Source organism: Boeremia exigua (genome assembly GCF_020726555.1).
Source record: "Boeremia exigua strain MPI-SDFR-AT-0100 chromosome Unknown C7974scaffold_11, whole genome shotgun sequence".
In the NCBI taxonomy this organism is placed as follows: Eukaryota; Fungi; Ascomycota; class Dothideomycetes; order Pleosporales; family Didymellaceae; genus Boeremia; species Boeremia exigua.
In genome coordinates this window covers 1,142,205-1,157,314 of record NW_025763528.1, presented here as the reverse complement: position 1 = coordinate 1,157,314, position 15,110 = coordinate 1,142,205, and the positions used below count along the sequence as shown (strand labels likewise).

Below are 15,110 nucleotides of genomic sequence, written 5' to 3'. Positions count from 1 at the left end.
TTCGTCGTCCGACGGTCGTCAGATCCAGGGTTGCAGTCTTCGCTGATAGGTATGCAGCCACACAAAGTGCGTCCGTGTCGTGTATCGAACTGATGTACGACCCTCCTGCGTGTATGGACTCCACTTGTCCAGCCTTGGCTCTCATTTTGAACAGTTCCTAGGTAGCCGGGTGAAGAGGTCAGATCAAATCTCCTTCGATCCCAAGCCCAACCGGGACCTACAAAACCGGCGGTCTGGTCTACTGGAATGATTTGGGTCTATATTGCTGAGGTTCTGGACCGAGAGGCCTGTTCAAGGGCTAGACAACAACTGTGTCTAAGCAGATGAGGCTGAGATATGTCTTACAATGTCAGTGGCGATAGGTAACCGAGTCGGCTATATTGCACATGGAGTTTGTGATGTCGATGCATGCGCCTTCTCGTGTACCTAGTGAGGACCATGACATCCGCAGCCATTGTCGTAGTCTTGCGTTCCGGGCTACCACATGTAGTAAGGTGCCGCTCAGCGTCAAAATCGATTGGTCTGGGAATGCGCATATGCGGGGTACCCCAGTACCCCGCAGCCTCCGCGGATGCGGGCTAGTCGGATCACGTCGAACCTGTGGCGTGTTCCCAACTGTTTGTGCGCCTGTCACTATCGCTGTGCACCACTGTCCGAGTTGTACACCATTGAGCGTGATCGGTCCGCCGGCCGAAAGGCAACCTAGGAAGAGCGAAGACGCATTGAGGAATACCTAGTGCGTATCGAGCGACAGCCGACATCTTCTCGGTCGCTGTCCTCCATGTTGACGGACATGGCATCGTTGTGAATGGGATGGTCGCATGGGCGTGGATCTTGCGGCGCTCCTATCCACCGAGCTAATAGGAGGGGTAGCTTGATGACTGACGTCTATATAACTTAAGCCCAAAGCAATTCTGCCTCAAACAAATCATCTTTCATTCCATCCTAGCTATTGTCAACATGGTTCATTTCAGGACAGATATCGGCGCAACCAATGAGAACGCTTCGCCACAGAACGAGAATTATGCCAAGGAACTCGAAACTGACGTCCTGATCGTTGGTGCTGGGTTTGGAGGTGTCTATTTGATGCACAAGTTGCGGAAGCTAGGTTATAAGTGCAAGATCTATGAAGCTGGAACGGAGCTTGGAGGTATTTGGCATTGGAATTGCTATCCTGGAGCGCGGGGTACGTCGACATTTGCTTCAAGATGATACATTCCTGACTTTAAATAGTCGACTCACAAGTTCCCATCTACGAGTACTCAATGCCAGAGATTTGGAAGGATTGGTATTGGTCGTGTCGGTACCCTGGAACCGATGAGCTTCGAAGATATTTCGCACACGTCGAGAAGAAGTTGGATATCAAGAAGGATTGCGCTTTCAATACTCGAGTTGTTGGCGCTGACTTCGACAAACCGTCTGGCAAATGGATCATCAAAACCGAGGATGGTCGTACTGCGCGAGCCAAGTACATGCTTCTAGCACTTGGCTTTGCTGCAAAACGCCACTTCCCCGACTGGCCTGGTATGGAAGATTTCGAGGGCGAGATTCACCACTCCTCATTCTGGCCAGACGCGGGCGTTGACGTCAAGGGCAAGAGTGTTGCCGTCATTGGTACAGGTTCAACTGGCATTCAGATTGCTCAAGAGACCTCGAAGGAAGCTGCTTCCGTTACCAACTTTGTCCGAACACCTAACCTCTGTCTGCCTATGGAGCAGAAGCCTCTGACCCGAGAGGAACAGGATAGACGAAAGGAGACAGAATATGAGGCAATCTTCAGAGAACGTCTGAACACGTTTGCCGGATTTCAGTATGACTACATCGAGAAAAACACCTTTGACGACAGCCCAGAGGAACGCGAGGCCTTCTACGAGAAGCTTTGGGAGAACGGTGGATTCGAATTCTGGCTCGCCAATTACAAAGACCTCTTATTCGACAACAAAGCCAATCGCGAGGCATATAACTTCTGGGCAAAGAAGACCCGTGCAAGGATCTCGGATCCGGTAAAACGCGAGATTCTTGCTCCCCTCGAGCCAATTCATGCTTTCGGAACCAAAAGGCCGTCGCTTGAACAGAACTATTATGAGATGCTGGACCGGCCCGAGAATAATGTGGTTGACTGCAAGAAAACCCCGATTGAGAAATTCACGAAGGAGGGCATCATCACAACAGACGGGAAGCTGCATAAGTTCGACGTCATTGCCCTTGCAACCGGATTTGATTCAGTCACTGGTGGTATGAAGAATATGGGTCTTCGAAACGTCGACGGTGTTGAGCTGTCAGATACCTGGAAGAGTGGGACATACACCTACATGGGTATGGCCTTGTCTGGGTTTCCCAATATGTTTTTCTTGTACGGCGCTCAGGGTCCTACAGCCTTCTCGAATGGACCGACATGCGTTGAAGTGCAGGGAGACTGGATCGTCAACTGTATGAAGATGCTGAGGGACCAGAAAATCGACTACTGCGACGCGACCCGCCAAGCTGAAGAAGAGTGGCGCGAGAAAGTCACTGAGCTTTCCGACAAAACTCTGTTCCCGCAAACCGACTCGTGGTATATGGGGTCGAATATTCCTGGTAAAATACGTGAGCAGCTCAATTTTGCTGGAGGATTCCCATTGTACAAGGAGCTGACGCAAGCCTCTCTTGATAAGGGGTTCGAGGGTTTTGTCACCGCTTGAAGTAATATAAGTGTGTCTCAATTCAAACATATGAATGTTCTCGGTGTTGATAGCCAATGCAGCATTTTAATGCACGTTCCGCAATAGCCGGGTCCATCCGACGCAAGATTGGTTGGTCCACTTGAAAAATCAAAGCAACGGTGCCTTGTGTTTCTCTACACTTCGTGTTGTCGAATAAAGATCTCGCCGCTGCAAACACATGGTACGTGAGCGATGTCCTCTGTTGGGAGACAGCTGGTCGTGATAACTAAGCGCACCCTGAGTTCCAGAGCGCTCTACAGGGGCAGACTATAGTTATGTAACTAAGCACAGACATCGCGTGCAGGTCAGTAGTTCGTCAGTATCATGAATTATCTATTCGACATGCTTGCTGTCATTGCAGAAGTGTGACCCATGTCCAACAGCAGCCGCGGTCGGGTGCACGGTCCGTGCACGTTGGCGTCGGCGTCACAAGCCAGCTACGATGGCAACAACGTCATGAGTTGCGAATTGAGCGCGTCCTTTCATTCATGGACTTTTCACGCATCGCTCGCGTCCAGGATCTTGTACTATGAGGACAGTCTTCCTCCTGGGTCGACAATGTCTTCGGCAAAGCCTGCATCGTTCCACGCCCTTGCTCACCCGCGCGTCCACGCGCCCGCTCGTATCCGTCCTACGCCGGCAGTTCGCAACACCACGATTGGGCAGCAAAACGATACTATGGTCTGGTGCAGCAGCAGCCGGCGGCGCTGTTCTTTCACCACTTGCATTCGTTGAGATTGGCCACCAGCAATCTGGAAATGGCGACAAGACTCACGAGGAGGCCATGCTGGAGGTCTCCAGGCAAGAGCTCGCAGAGCAAGTGCCCAAGTCACTAGAGAACTCGAAAAAGTACAGACGCGGTCTCTACTTTTTCGTAGAAGACTACATAATTGAGCCCATAGCCACTGGCTTGCGGTTCCTACATCTGGTCATCATCTTTGTTCCAGTCATCGTCACAATACCATCCATATGGCTTGGCGCAAGGAATGGCGACAGAGACAACGAAAGAAGCGGGACGCTATGGTGGTATGGCTTTCTTGTCACTTCTATGGAACGAGCCGGAGCGGCTTTCATCAAGGTGCGTAGCTGGACGTGATGTCAGCCCAATCAACACTGACCGGTACAAGCTAGGACAATGGGCTGCTTCTCGAACGGATATCTTTCCAACCGAGATGTGCTCAATCATGTCGACTCTTCATTCTAATGCCCCTGCGCACTCACTCGAGACGTCGAAACGCACTATAGAGGCAGCCTTCGACGGGCGCCCATTCGAAGACATATTCGAAGAGTTCGATGAGAAGCCCCTCGGTGTCGGCGCCATAGCGCAAGTTTATAAGGCCAAGCTCCAACCAGATCTGGCTACATTGCAATATAACACAATTGATCGAGAGGAGCCAAATCTGGCGCGTAAAATTAAGAAGAATGTGGACGCCACATTGAAGAGCACGCCACAGCGGGTGCCTTCTAGCCATGTTGCCGTCAAGGTCTTGCACCCCAAAATCGAGAAGATCGTCCGCAGAGACTTGCGCATAATGGCATTTTTCGCAGCCGCTATCAATGCCATCCCCACAATGGAGTGGTTCTCGTTTCCGGATGAGGTAGAGCAGTTCGGTGAAATGATGAGGCTACAACTCGATCTCCGTATTGAGGCTGCAAATCTCACACTTTTCCGCCAGAACTTCAAGGATCGGACAACGGCGTGGTTCCCGTACCCCTACACTGAGTACTCAACGCGCAACGTCTTGATTGAAGAATTCGCTCAGGGAATCCCGATGGAAGACTTCTTGCAAAATGGTGGGGGCGTGTTTCAGAAGGACATCGCCGATGAGGGCCTCGATGCCTTCCTCAATATGGTTCTCATTGATAACTTCATTCACGCTGATCTGCACCCCGGTAATATCATGGTCCGCTTCTATAAGCCCGAGCAGCTTACTGTCCCGATCTTGACTAAGAAGGAAAAACGTACTACTGGTCCCACAGAGTCGCCGGATGTCACAGAAGAAGTACTGGAGCGTTTGCGACCGCATCGGAAGGACCCTGAGCAATGGAAAGCGCGGCTCAAAGAGATCGACAACGAGGGCTATCGACCACAACTCATCTTCATTGATGCAGGATTAGTGACAGAGTTGAATGGCAAGAACCGCACGAACTTTCTCGATCTATTCAAAGCTGTCGCTGAGTTCGACGGGTACAAAGCAGGCCATCTGATGGTCGAAAGATGCAGGCAACCTGACGCTGTCTTGGATGGTGAAGTGTTTGCCCTGCGAATGCAACATCTGGTTCTTGGAGTCAAAAGCCGTACGTTTGCCCTCGGCAACATCAAAATCGGGGACATTCTCAACGAGGTATTATCGATGGTGCGGACGCACCACGTCCGTTTAGAGGGCGACTTCATAAACGTCGTTCTTAGTATATTGCTTCTGGAAGGTATCGGACGGAGTCTGAACCCCGAGCTGGACCTTTTCGCTGGGTAAGTGACGCCAGCTGTACTAGACGACTACACACTGACATGGCTTAGCGCACTTCCAATATTAAGACAGCTGGGTGCCCAGGGCGGCGGCTCAATGATTCGCGGAGGCGATTTTTCTATGCTCAAGGTTTGGGTCGGTCTTGAAGCACGCAGCTTCTTGCAGGCTTCCGTCGATACAGTGAGTTCTGCGAATGCTCTATTGCTATCTTTGACTGACAATCTGTAGGTGGAACGCTGTGTCAAGTATGATCAGTTGTCACCAAACATCTAGGGTCCAGACTGATGACAGTGATTTGAAATAGTTGTGCACATGAAGATCACAGCAAATTGCGAGCATGGAAAAACATCAGTTAGACAATTCTCAAGTTCATACATCACCCATACCCGGGTGACATTATATGTTACTATTATTCTCACAGTGATGTCAATACAAGTCAACATTGGCAGCAATCAAGCCGGAGAAAAAAATGCAGTCTTAAAAAACGAATGTCAACCTACCTGCACAGATGTACTGTAGAACCTAGGTTGACGATCAATTCTTGCATTTGCCTGCCGGGAAGATGGTGGCACCTTCAAGGCACCTTGATCTGGGTGAAGATGCACCATTATGAGTCCAAAAGCTTGAAGTATTCCTCGGCGCAGGTTAGTTGACATCAAGATTGCGTGAATCCTGGTTACCTGTAAGACGGTGTCGGAATTTAAAACTTCCGGCATGATGCAATGATGGTCGTCGCTAGCGTCCATGACGTATTTATCATAAGCATCAACACCAGTGTCAGCAACTGCAGCTCCCTTTAGGCACCACATCTCCCGTGATACACCAATTGAGCCAAGAAACATCTTATCTACTTTGCGTATATTCAGTCCAGAGTGATTGTCAAGAGCCGATTCCAAATCTCTAATATGGAGCCTGCCACAGCCGGTATTCTCTATGCAGCAGAGAACGTCTTGCAAGGCGCCGCAGCTCTTGTGAAAGGCATCACACACCCGACCTTGCCAATACAAGCTAACCTCACACGAATCACCGCTGTCCCACTGCCTCGATCACAGCACAGTATCTCGATCGTCAAAGGTCGAGCCTATGTCTTTGGTGGCGAGATAGCACAAGGACAACTCGCCGACAACAACATGCATATTATCATTCTACCCTCAAGCGGTGTGACCAACGCAGACTATACTTTCAAAGTTGCGCAGGCGGCCAATGGGTTTGATGACGTTCCGGGACCCCGAAAGGGTCATACTGCGGTCGTAATTGGCGATGCAATATACGTATTTGGAGGGGAGGGAGACAGTGTCAACGACGAAAGCGGGAGAGTATGGGTATACCAAACTGTTTCGAACACCTGGTCGTTTCTCGATGCCGCTCCCGATTCAATAATTCCAAGCCATCGCGTGGGACATACCTCGGCGAGCTCAGATCTACCCGCTGCAAAGGCCGTCACATACCACGAGACGGCTCCTCAACAGCCCGCAGACCCATCCCTCAATGTTCCAGAACCCCCAGCTGACAATACTTGGGGTACCGTTTTTGTCGTGGGTGGCCGGGAAAACTCAAACGGCAGACTTGCCACTGATGCCTTTGCGTTTGACGTAAGAACACGCACGTGGTCGAAAGTACCTTCACCACCGGGGCAACCACGCGAAGGTGCTAGTCTTGAACTGGTAGGGAGCAGGCTCTATAGATTTGGCGGTAATGGTGTGGAAACATTCGCTTCGGGTGCTCTGGAGTTTCTCGACGTTGCATCTGTTTTCGCACACGCTGAAGGTGGAACCACTCCATTGGCGAGCGGCTGGTCCTGGCAGGAGATGCCACACAGAGATTCTAAAGATCATTTGGTGCCACAAGCGAGGTCGAATACTGGTCTTGTCGGAGTTACAACTGGCCAGGGCCGGCACTATCTTCTCGCCCTTGGTGGCAAGGCGGAGACTTCGCAACACCTGGACGACATTTGGGCCTTACAGTTACCTACAGAGCACGCCACCGCTGCAGCGGCAAAAGACGCCATTCGTTCTTCGTTCAAGCGTGATACGCACGAGGCAACATGGGCTGAGGTGCTCTACAAATATGTAGATATCAAAGGTGAGGAGGAGGTCGAGATTCCGGGGGCGCCAAAGCACGGTCTTGGTAATAGAGACCGATTTGCCGTTGCCAAAGGCACTGAGGTCGACGGTGCAACGTGCGTTGTTTGGGGTGGAATCGGCGCTGACGGTACAACCCTGAGTGATGGCTGGCTAGTCACGGTAAGTCGATAGCGCGACTCATATCAGCTGCTGCTAGTGTACTTGGTCAAATTTGTCTTGAAATCTAGGGGGGGGGGGGGGGGGGGGGGGGTTCACGAAATTAGAACACAAAATACGACCCTAGCGGGGATTAGGCCCTGGGCCGGACTTACTTATATAACAGAATTATACCCAATCTATTGTAAAGGTTCTAGTCAAGATCTACTATACACGATTATAGGATACTTTATCTATAGAATACCCTACTCGCAAGAACAGACCTTGCGCTCGGACATACTACGCTGGAAGATTATCCGCCTTACTGAGACGCCTAACATTCTCGGTCTTCCGATCCTCGGCCAAGATCGAAGCAAACTTGCTTGCCTTTCTGATCTCCGGCCCCTTGTAGTAGAAAACGTAGATCGGCACCACAACCAAGCAAGACAAACCTGCAAGTGTGGTCGTAGCCAGCTCTGACGGGCGTGTTTGGCTGAGGTTATGGTACAGTGGTGCGGCGTACATGGCAGATATACCAGCAAGGAAGTCTCGTGCGAAAGCGTTACCACCTGCAGCTGGTTAGGAGATTCTAAGCGGACATCGGACATGGGTGTTTTGAAATACCAGTAGCGGATGCCGAGTATGGCCCATAGGCCGCGATCATATAGTCGACAGACGAGTAGTAGATAGCGAAGTTGGCCAAGCCGACAAGGAATGAGAAAATCATCGGTGCAATCCAATGTGTCTGAGGGGGTCCCATGCAAGTCCACCTGTGGCTCGTCAGTACACTGAGATGTCCCATGGAGAATAACCACCTACGCGAAGCCAATAAGACCAATTGGCTCGAATAGTGCAAGCCATAGCAGCGGCTTCAGGCGTCGTTCAGGTGCATAGTAGTCCGGGCCATGCTTCTTTCTTTGGGCCTCGTCTCGCCAAAAGATAGGCCAATACAGAAAATATGTGAAGAAGTAAGACGCATTAATGGGAATGAATGCCCAGGCAACCTGGAGAGTGCCGAAGCCGAAATTGGCTGGATATGTGATGGCAAACGCCTCAAGAAATGTGAAAATCAAGGCATCAGAGAAGCCCGACAGAAGAGATAGAAACAAAACAATAGGTTCGCGAACAAACATCTCAAATGGTCGAAGCCAGATCTTGCCAGCTTCTTTCAGCGAAACTCGGGGCTTCTTAAGCTCGTTTGGTCCATATATGTTAGGATCTTCGCCACTGTCACGACGTCTCTTTGCTTCTCGATCCATGAGAATTGTAGAACGGCTTTCAGGCATGAAAAAATGCACTGCCTGGACTGTGACACCAAAAATGAGTTGAATCCAAAAATTCCACTGCCACGACAGATACTTTTCAATCGGACCGCCAATAACTCCGCCGATACTGGTACCGATTGTGGAAGATAGCACAATGAAGCACAGTGGCCAGTGTTGAGTCTCTGGTTCATAAAGATCTGCGATCAGCCCAAGAGTAACACTGCCACCAGCAGTGGATAAACCACCCTTGTAATCATCAGTTACGGTCATCAGTCGATTGGGAGATGGCTTACAAGAGCACGACACACAACAATAGTCGCGTAGTTGGGTGCGACAGAATTTGGAATCTGCCAGATGTTGATGAAAAACAGACTCAGCTGTAAAATTGGCCATCTGCCAAATTCTTCGGACCATGGTGCCCACAGTTCGCAGCCGAAAGAGTACATGATCAGATAGATCATCTGCCCAACTCTAGCTTGCTGATCACTGATACCGAAGTGTTCAACTAATGGCTTGACGGCACTGGGATAAACCGAGGTATTAAAGTTCATCGAGATTTGTATACCGGCGATGGATGTCAAGTACATGGCCTTCTTCCATTTAGGCCATGAGTAGGCCAGTTTGTCCCAGCACTCCCATTCTTTCAGCTCACGACGACCTTCTGCATCGGGGACGGTGGGAGGATGTATAGCTGGTGGTTGGAATTCGCGGTCCTCGAGGTCTTCTGGGCTGTCATGCGACTTGTCATCGTTGCTACTCTTCTCATGCAAAGAGTTGTGCCGGGTCGGACCTGGTGTGCAGTTTGCCGAATGTTGCCTCGAGATGGCATGTGCGGGGGAGCATTGTCCAGATTTCTCCTGTTCGTTCATGTTGGTGAATACTGGGGGAAAGCTGGAGTACAGGAAGGGTCAAAAGAGGAATACTGGAGCCTTTTGAACACTCGTGCGTTTTTAGAGTCTTCGCACACGATCTTGCCCAGACAGCCTCTGATTCAAGCAAAACACCCACAGTTCCACTGTTCCTGGTGGATCTTGCAGATAGACATAGCAACAGAGGCACGGGTGAGGTGCGTCCCATCTGCAGGGTAGTTGCGTCAGATACTGTCAACATCGACGATGAGCTCTACATCGCAGAGCTGGAACCATTCTGATGTTGTCTGGCGATCATGGTTCGTTAGAGAGTAACGTCCCACTTATATCCGCTTATTGTGACGACAAGCTTAGGTGCTGAGAAAACTTCGTCAATCCTACTTCCTGCCGAGCACTTTGTGAGGCAATGGGAAGGACGATCGTATGCGGCTGAAAATTAAGCTCTGCCACTAACAGTCACATCAGACCAAGTGGGAAAAGATGCCGAGCGTTCATGGCGGGAGTGTTGAGTTAAGCGTCCCGGTGATGTCATTTCAGAAACACTCCCGCAGTCGCTCGCCTTGTTCAGCCGCAACTCCAATCTGTGATCGTGGCCTCTCGTTTCCAAACGGCACGTATCTGGAATGTTTGAACCTATTTCTCAAAATTCTGAATGTCCATTTTTCGTTTCCTTCTACTTTCATGGACTACGTTAATGTCTTCTATAATATCAATCAAGTAGTCACTTTAGCAAAAGTCTTAGCGCATGTCACCAGTCGTAATCTTTTACACCCGGGGTTTAGAAATTGATCCTATGCCACTTTTGCAGAAGAGTGGGACTTGGAGTGGCTCTGTGCAATCGAAGACAAGGTAATAACAGATTAAGTGCAAATGTCGGTGAGCGTTGGCCAGAGCGACCTGTTCATGGAGTAGGCCTAAACAAGGATCAAACTTCGTGGATCGGATCGATCTACGCCAACGTGATGCAGAACATTGATTCCGCGGCATGGAGTGGTCAGCATATCTGTGATAACATCTTGAAGCTGGGGGTGGGTTAGGCTTACCCGGAGAAAGACATAATCACCAAAGATGGCAGGTAGTCGATGGCTTCTATCAAAAGCTGTCATGATCTCACTTACCTGCTTGCCGCCATCTACTCGGGAACTGTGTACCTAGGCACTCTATGCTTGATGGGGTTGTCTTATAGGGATGCGACTGACAGTCATATTCTTTTTGTAGTTCAAGCATACTCCAATCATTTTTATTAGCTGCGAGGACCCCAGCTGTTTGCATGGGGAATATGTGTAAGTGGGGAGGTGGAGACGCGATTCATCCCTGTGAGACCCAGGGGTGCACCGCAAGTACATAATGATGGCATCGCCAGTAAGAGAGGCCTACGTAGTAGACACCAAGCCCCGATGTGAATAGCGTCATGAAGTTCACAAGATGCCAGGCAATATGCAGTACATCTATATCCTCAGGCATGAAGAAGACCACGATTGACTTAGGTCCCTGATTTCTTTCACGTCCGCTTCATAAAGCCTTAAACAGCCTGAAGGCCTCTGCACTAGGGTATCACAGCAGTATCTGGCACTGATCGGCCGGTTGTTCCAGGCCTATTTAATGTGAAGTCAGTGGTTTTGTTATGGTTCAGATCCGTCAAAAGTCTCGCTTTGCTGCCCTCAATGACCCAATTTTCCTGGGAAGATTCCGACATAGAATGCGTGTCGCATCGAGCTAGCGGTTCTTAGTAACTGGTGTACGAGGCGAGGATGTGCACGACTTTGGTGCTTGGACAACGCCCATCGTCCTGTTTACTTAGTTGTATGTGATCAGCACAGATGCACACAAGCGCTTTCGCCACTAAGCGATAACGACGCCATCTTTGCGGAAGCGGAATTGTGACTGCCATGTGGGTCCTCATGGGATTCGTATGAGATGAGTATCTTTTCACGAAGAATAGGCCTCGGCTGTATTGAACTTACAATGATATTCCTACACAGTCCCTGTTTTGAAACTAAATGCTGTACAGTCCAGGCGCAGGCCCCACATGACACACAATGTACACCGAGACGAACCCGTACGTGAAACACCTTACGCTACCTGCGTAGTCTTCTCAGCCAAGAAGTTCGCGCTCTTGCGACTCAATGGTGTGCCCACTGGCACCTCGATATTCCTTTTCCCTCCTCTCCCGCGTGCTTTGGAGTCCAGACCACGTTCCCACAGAGCGTACTGTACGACCTTCTCCATGCCCGTCTTAGTTCTCTTCTCAGTCTTCGTCGGCTTGCTCTTCCTCAGCTCGACATTCCCCAGCATCAGCAAGTCACCCAAATCTGCTTTCTTTTTCTGGCTCGAATGATCAAGCGTGGTGATTTGGTTCTTAGCCTTCTCACGGATGTACTGACCCTCTGTATGAAGTGCAGAGAATAGGGAGATGGGCGCGGGCTTCGCCGCGTCACGCAGGTGACCGTATACATCGCCGAGAGTGCGGGACGAGGAGAGAAGGGGGTCGGGGATACGGGTACCGGTAAGTTGAAGAATGCGTTTGAACAGCTTGGAGTAGGTTAGTATGCACATATTCAACAGCAGAGGGCGAGAGAGAGGCTTACGGCAAACTTGACGTCGTTGTCGGTCAGCGGAACATGGCGCCACATGACCTCGTTAACTTGTGAAGCGGTGTTCTCGGCATTCACAAGCGCTTCTTTCCGCAGTGTGGCAATGGCATCCGTGAGGCTTTGGGCGCGCGTTTCGAGTTCAGCGTGGCGGGCGGGGGCGGGCTGGACAGGGACAGGCTGCTCAGCTTGCAGGACTTCCTCGGCGAGGCCTGCATCGGCAGTTTCGGCAAGAGTCGCGCTAGGTTTTGCGCGGGGAACGGGACGGTTGGACATAAAGTCGAACGTCTTCTCGGGGTCCTGCTTTACAACAGCAGCCCTCTTGTACTCGGGCGTCGAAGGATCCATGACGGGCACAGCAGCAGGCGCCTCGGGGGTAACAGGCGTCAACACATCCTCGACTAGAAGGTCGTCCTCCTCGAAAGTCTCAGGTTCAAAAGTATCCCACTCAGGCGTATCCTGCATGAGCTTGATGAACTGTTCAGCGCTCCTATACTTGGGGAAGGCGAGAGCAAGCTCGCCGCTCGAGGTGTTGTAGAGCTTGACGTTCTTGACCCACGACGGGCGCTTGTACACGCCGCGGTTGGGCAGCTTGGAAAGGTCCATGTCCAGACCCGCCTGCCTGAGTGTGTAGATCTCGGCCACGGCCTGGGCGAAAGCCTTCCTTAGCTTGACGGCGTCGACGGTCCTCTTACGCATGCCAAAGCTGTGTCTCGTCAGTCATCGGCGATACAAGCAGAGTAGGTGCTGCAACGTACTTCAGCTTGGTGTACGGCCGTCCCGTGATCTGGTGCACCGTCTGCGCCATCAGCAGATTCTCGTCGTGCAGCGTGTACGGCGTGCCCGTCCACTCCTCGATCTGGTCAGCCATGTCCAGACTCAGCGGCGTGTACGTCCGCAGCGTGAGCTTCTCAAACTCCTTGGCCATGTCGCCCTCTGCCGTCTTCGCCAGCCATGCGTCGCCGCCGACATGCCTCAGCTTACGTGCATGGCTGGCCTCCTGGTACTGCGGGAACGACGGAGCGGCGTCTTCGTCGAGGACTTCGATCTCTTCACCCTGGTCCTCAGGCGCGATCCGCACGGGCGATGTCGGGTCGTAGGGGTCCACGTGGGCGCCAATGGGCTCGGATTCACCCAGGAGGCGCTTCTGCCATCGGCGCACGAACTGCTGGTGCTTCTTCTTGTCCTGCTTGCCGGCCGGCACGAGGAACGCCGCAGAGGGCGTCGACGAGAAGGCGCGGAGGTGCGTGCAGGGCGATGCGGTCTGCGGCCGCACCGAGCACTGCAAGAATGACGACGCGTCGATTGCCCGCGAGGGGCGCGGTATCCTGCGCATTGCGGCGGCTGTGATGAGATGGACGTCGCTGCCGACCGTTCACGGGCGACATTGGAAATGTTCGAGACTGCCAAGACGCCGCACTATCGGCCAATCAGCGCCACCGAACTTCCGCCATGGGACAGTTGCCTTGGGCTCACGACAAGCACGCACGAAGCAGCACCAAGTATGTGGGAGACATTCATCGCGTCCTAATGCTAGTCTGGCTCTACAGTCGCTCGCCTGCGAATCGTCGCGCCAACCATGTCGACCCTTTCTCGTCATACTCGGCCTTGCTCACCAGGGCTTCCTTCAGCAGCGCCGGCTGACTGGCGAACCGCGCAGCACCCAGCCAAGTGTGCCTGATAGGGTCGTCTGCCCGTGAAATATTGAGCGTATACTCGCTTGGAACCAGCGTCCTCAACTCACGTTTGAGCCTCTCCATGAAGCCTTTGATCAGCGAATTGCCCCCTACAACTACCACGTTCGCGAGTAGCCCCACCTTCAGCGCATCTGGGAGCACGCTGAGCGACTCGATGACCGCGCCAGGGATCCCGCGTTCCTGTATGCCTATGTCGGATGGGTTGAAGAGCAGTTCTGGCACCGCGAACCTCTCGTTCCCCAGCGGCAGCAGATCCTCTCGAGGTCCTTGCACCGGCGCCATACCGCGCTTCATCCTTGACTTTGCCGCATCGTGTGGTCGCGCGTGCCCGTGTATCGCATTCTCGTAGTCTGGCAGGACGTAGTCCACCACCACGCTACTGTCCACCTGTCTACCGTCCCCAAGTCTCCCTTTCCACGTCCGCTCGAGGTCTATGGTATATTGCTGGGATGAAGGTGCGACGTACGACACGGCTTCTTTGATCTCATTGAGCAAGTACGTTTCCTCCATCATGTTGTAGTGCCGCAGCGAGGCGAGCTCCTTCATGTAGTTCGTGAGCAGTTTGCCCCCAACTGTGAGACGGCGCATGGCCGGCTGCAGCAGCTTTCCGTTATACAGCGGTAGTATCGTCGTGTCCGAGTACGAGGTGTCGATGATGAGCAGACATTCTTGTGGTGCTGTCGCCGGCGCGGAACTCGTCGAGTTATACGCGGCCATTGTTGGGCCTATACACATCAGTCTTGTCGCCTTGGTTCTCTGTGGAACAAACGCACCAACACAGCGGTAGTATGCCGCAAACTCAAATTGCTCAAACACTATTTCATCGCAGTTCTTCTGCAGTTCCTTAGGGCAACTCGGCTTCTCGGTCAGAACCAAATTCGTTTCCTTGGGATCACACTGCGCACCGTCAGCTTCTCACTTCCTATTGACCTCGGGTGTTGAGCCGGCGTACCTACCCGCAGCGCCTCCTTCGCGCCCATGAACTCGTGCTCCCATATCGCCTTCTCGGCCTCCCAGTTGACAATGAAGCCCTTCTCTACCGGTCTCCTAAAGGCTAACTCGCCAAAATCTTTGCAGCCGTCGAGTTCCGACGCTGTGTAGGTGCACTTATCGCGATGGCTGCGCGCGATGCAGTTTGGTATTACGCAGCATTCGTTGTAGCTTGGTAACGTAGATTGCGACGGGACAAGACCAGCTTTCAGCGAGTAGGCACCATTGTCTAGTACCAGTGTCTTGTGTATTGCCGGTGCGGACTTGCGAGAGCCTTTTGGTGGCATTGTGTGTTGTGTTCGAAGTTGG

General features: G+C 52.0%; 5 protein-coding genes across 5 annotated transcripts; 3 read left to right on the top strand and 2 right to left on the bottom strand.

The window, feature by feature from the left end:
* The first annotated feature begins 637 nt into the window (after window positions 1-637).
* Window positions 638-3,032, top strand: C7974DRAFT_343014 (uncharacterized protein). Its single transcript, XM_046139307.1, has 2 exons — window positions 638-1,186; window positions 1,234-3,032. The coding sequence occupies exons 1-2, from the start codon at window positions 961-963 to the stop codon at window positions 2,679-2,681; spliced, it is 1,674 nt and encodes a 557-aa protein (XP_045993493.1). The 5' UTR covers window positions 638-960; the 3' UTR covers window positions 2,682-3,032.
* Window positions 3,033-3,053: 21 nt separating this feature from the next.
* Window positions 3,054-5,551, top strand: C7974DRAFT_50194 (uncharacterized protein). Its single transcript, XM_046146745.1, has 4 exons — window positions 3,054-3,780; window positions 3,830-5,172; window positions 5,221-5,350; window positions 5,399-5,551. Exons 1-4 carry the CDS (start codon window positions 3,232-3,234, stop codon window positions 5,441-5,443), a joined length of 2,067 nt encoding a protein of 688 aa, XP_045993492.1. The 5' UTR covers window positions 3,054-3,231; the 3' UTR covers window positions 5,444-5,551.
* A 388-nt stretch (window positions 5,552-5,939) lies between these two features.
* Window positions 5,940-7,482, top strand: C7974DRAFT_402260 (uncharacterized protein). The gene has a single exon (XM_046142679.1). The coding sequence runs from the start codon at window positions 6,076-6,078 to the stop codon at window positions 7,423-7,425; it is 1,350 nt and encodes a 449-aa protein (XP_045993491.1). The 5' UTR covers window positions 5,940-6,075; the 3' UTR covers window positions 7,426-7,482.
* Window positions 7,483-7,485: 3 nt separating this feature from the next.
* C7974DRAFT_402259 (major facilitator superfamily domain-containing protein) lies at window positions 7,486-9,998 on the bottom strand. The gene is made up of 4 exons (XM_046142678.1): window positions 8,948-9,998; window positions 8,209-8,900; window positions 8,014-8,159; window positions 7,486-7,958 (listed from the first exon to the last, which is right to left on the bottom strand). Exons 1-4 carry the CDS (start codon window positions 9,521-9,523, stop codon window positions 7,690-7,692), a joined length of 1,683 nt encoding a protein of 560 aa, XP_045993490.1. The 5' UTR covers window positions 9,524-9,998; the 3' UTR covers window positions 7,486-7,689.
* Window positions 9,999-11,596: 1,598 nt separating this feature from the next.
* Window positions 11,597-15,088, bottom strand: C7974DRAFT_318585 (actin-domain-containing protein; the record flags this gene model as incomplete). Its single annotated transcript, XM_046138659.1, has 7 exons — window positions 11,597-11,690; window positions 11,736-12,055; window positions 12,112-12,783; window positions 12,848-13,478; window positions 13,717-14,536; window positions 14,585-14,722; window positions 14,764-15,088. The coding sequence occupies 7 exons, from the start codon at window positions 15,086-15,088 to the stop codon at window positions 11,597-11,599; spliced, it is 3,000 nt and encodes a 999-aa protein (XP_045993489.1).
* Window positions 15,089-15,110: the final 22 nt, after the last annotated feature.

What these genes read in the sequence shown, in the direction of transcription:
- C7974DRAFT_402259 (XM_046142678.1), bottom strand. Translation starts at nt 9,523, where the DNA reads ATGAACGAACAGGAGAAATCTGGACAATGCTCCCCCGCACATGCCATC. An exon ending in ATTGGTCTTATTGGCTTCGC is followed by an intron (nt 8,160 to 8,208) that starts GTAGGTGGTTAT and finishes GACGAGCCACAG; the next exon opens with GTGGACTTGCATGGGACCCC. An exon ending in ATACTCGGCATCCGCTACTG is followed by an intron (nt 7,959 to 8,013) that starts GTATTTCAAAAC and finishes AACCAGCTGCAG; the next exon opens with GTGGTAACGCTTTCGCACGA.
- C7974DRAFT_343014 (XM_046139307.1), top strand. Translation starts at nt 961, where the DNA reads ATGGTTCATTTCAGGACAGATATCGGCGCAACCAATGAGAACGCTTCG. An exon ending in TTGCTATCCTGGAGCGCGGG is followed by an intron (nt 1,187 to 1,233) that starts GTACGTCGACAT and finishes GACTTTAAATAG; the next exon opens with TCGACTCACAAGTTCCCATC.
- C7974DRAFT_402260 (XM_046142679.1), top strand. Translation starts at nt 6,076, where the DNA reads ATGGAGCCTGCCACAGCCGGTATTCTCTATGCAGCAGAGAACGTCTTG.
- C7974DRAFT_50194 (XM_046146745.1), top strand. Translation starts at nt 3,232, where the DNA reads ATGAGGACAGTCTTCCTCCTGGGTCGACAATGTCTTCGGCAAAGCCTG. An exon ending in CCGGAGCGGCTTTCATCAAG is followed by an intron (nt 3,781 to 3,829) that starts GTGCGTAGCTGG and finishes GACCGGTACAAG; the next exon opens with CTAGGACAATGGGCTGCTTC. An exon ending in TGCAGGCTTCCGTCGATACA is followed by an intron (nt 5,351 to 5,398) that starts GTGAGTTCTGCG and finishes GACAATCTGTAG; the next exon opens with GTGGAACGCTGTGTCAAGTA.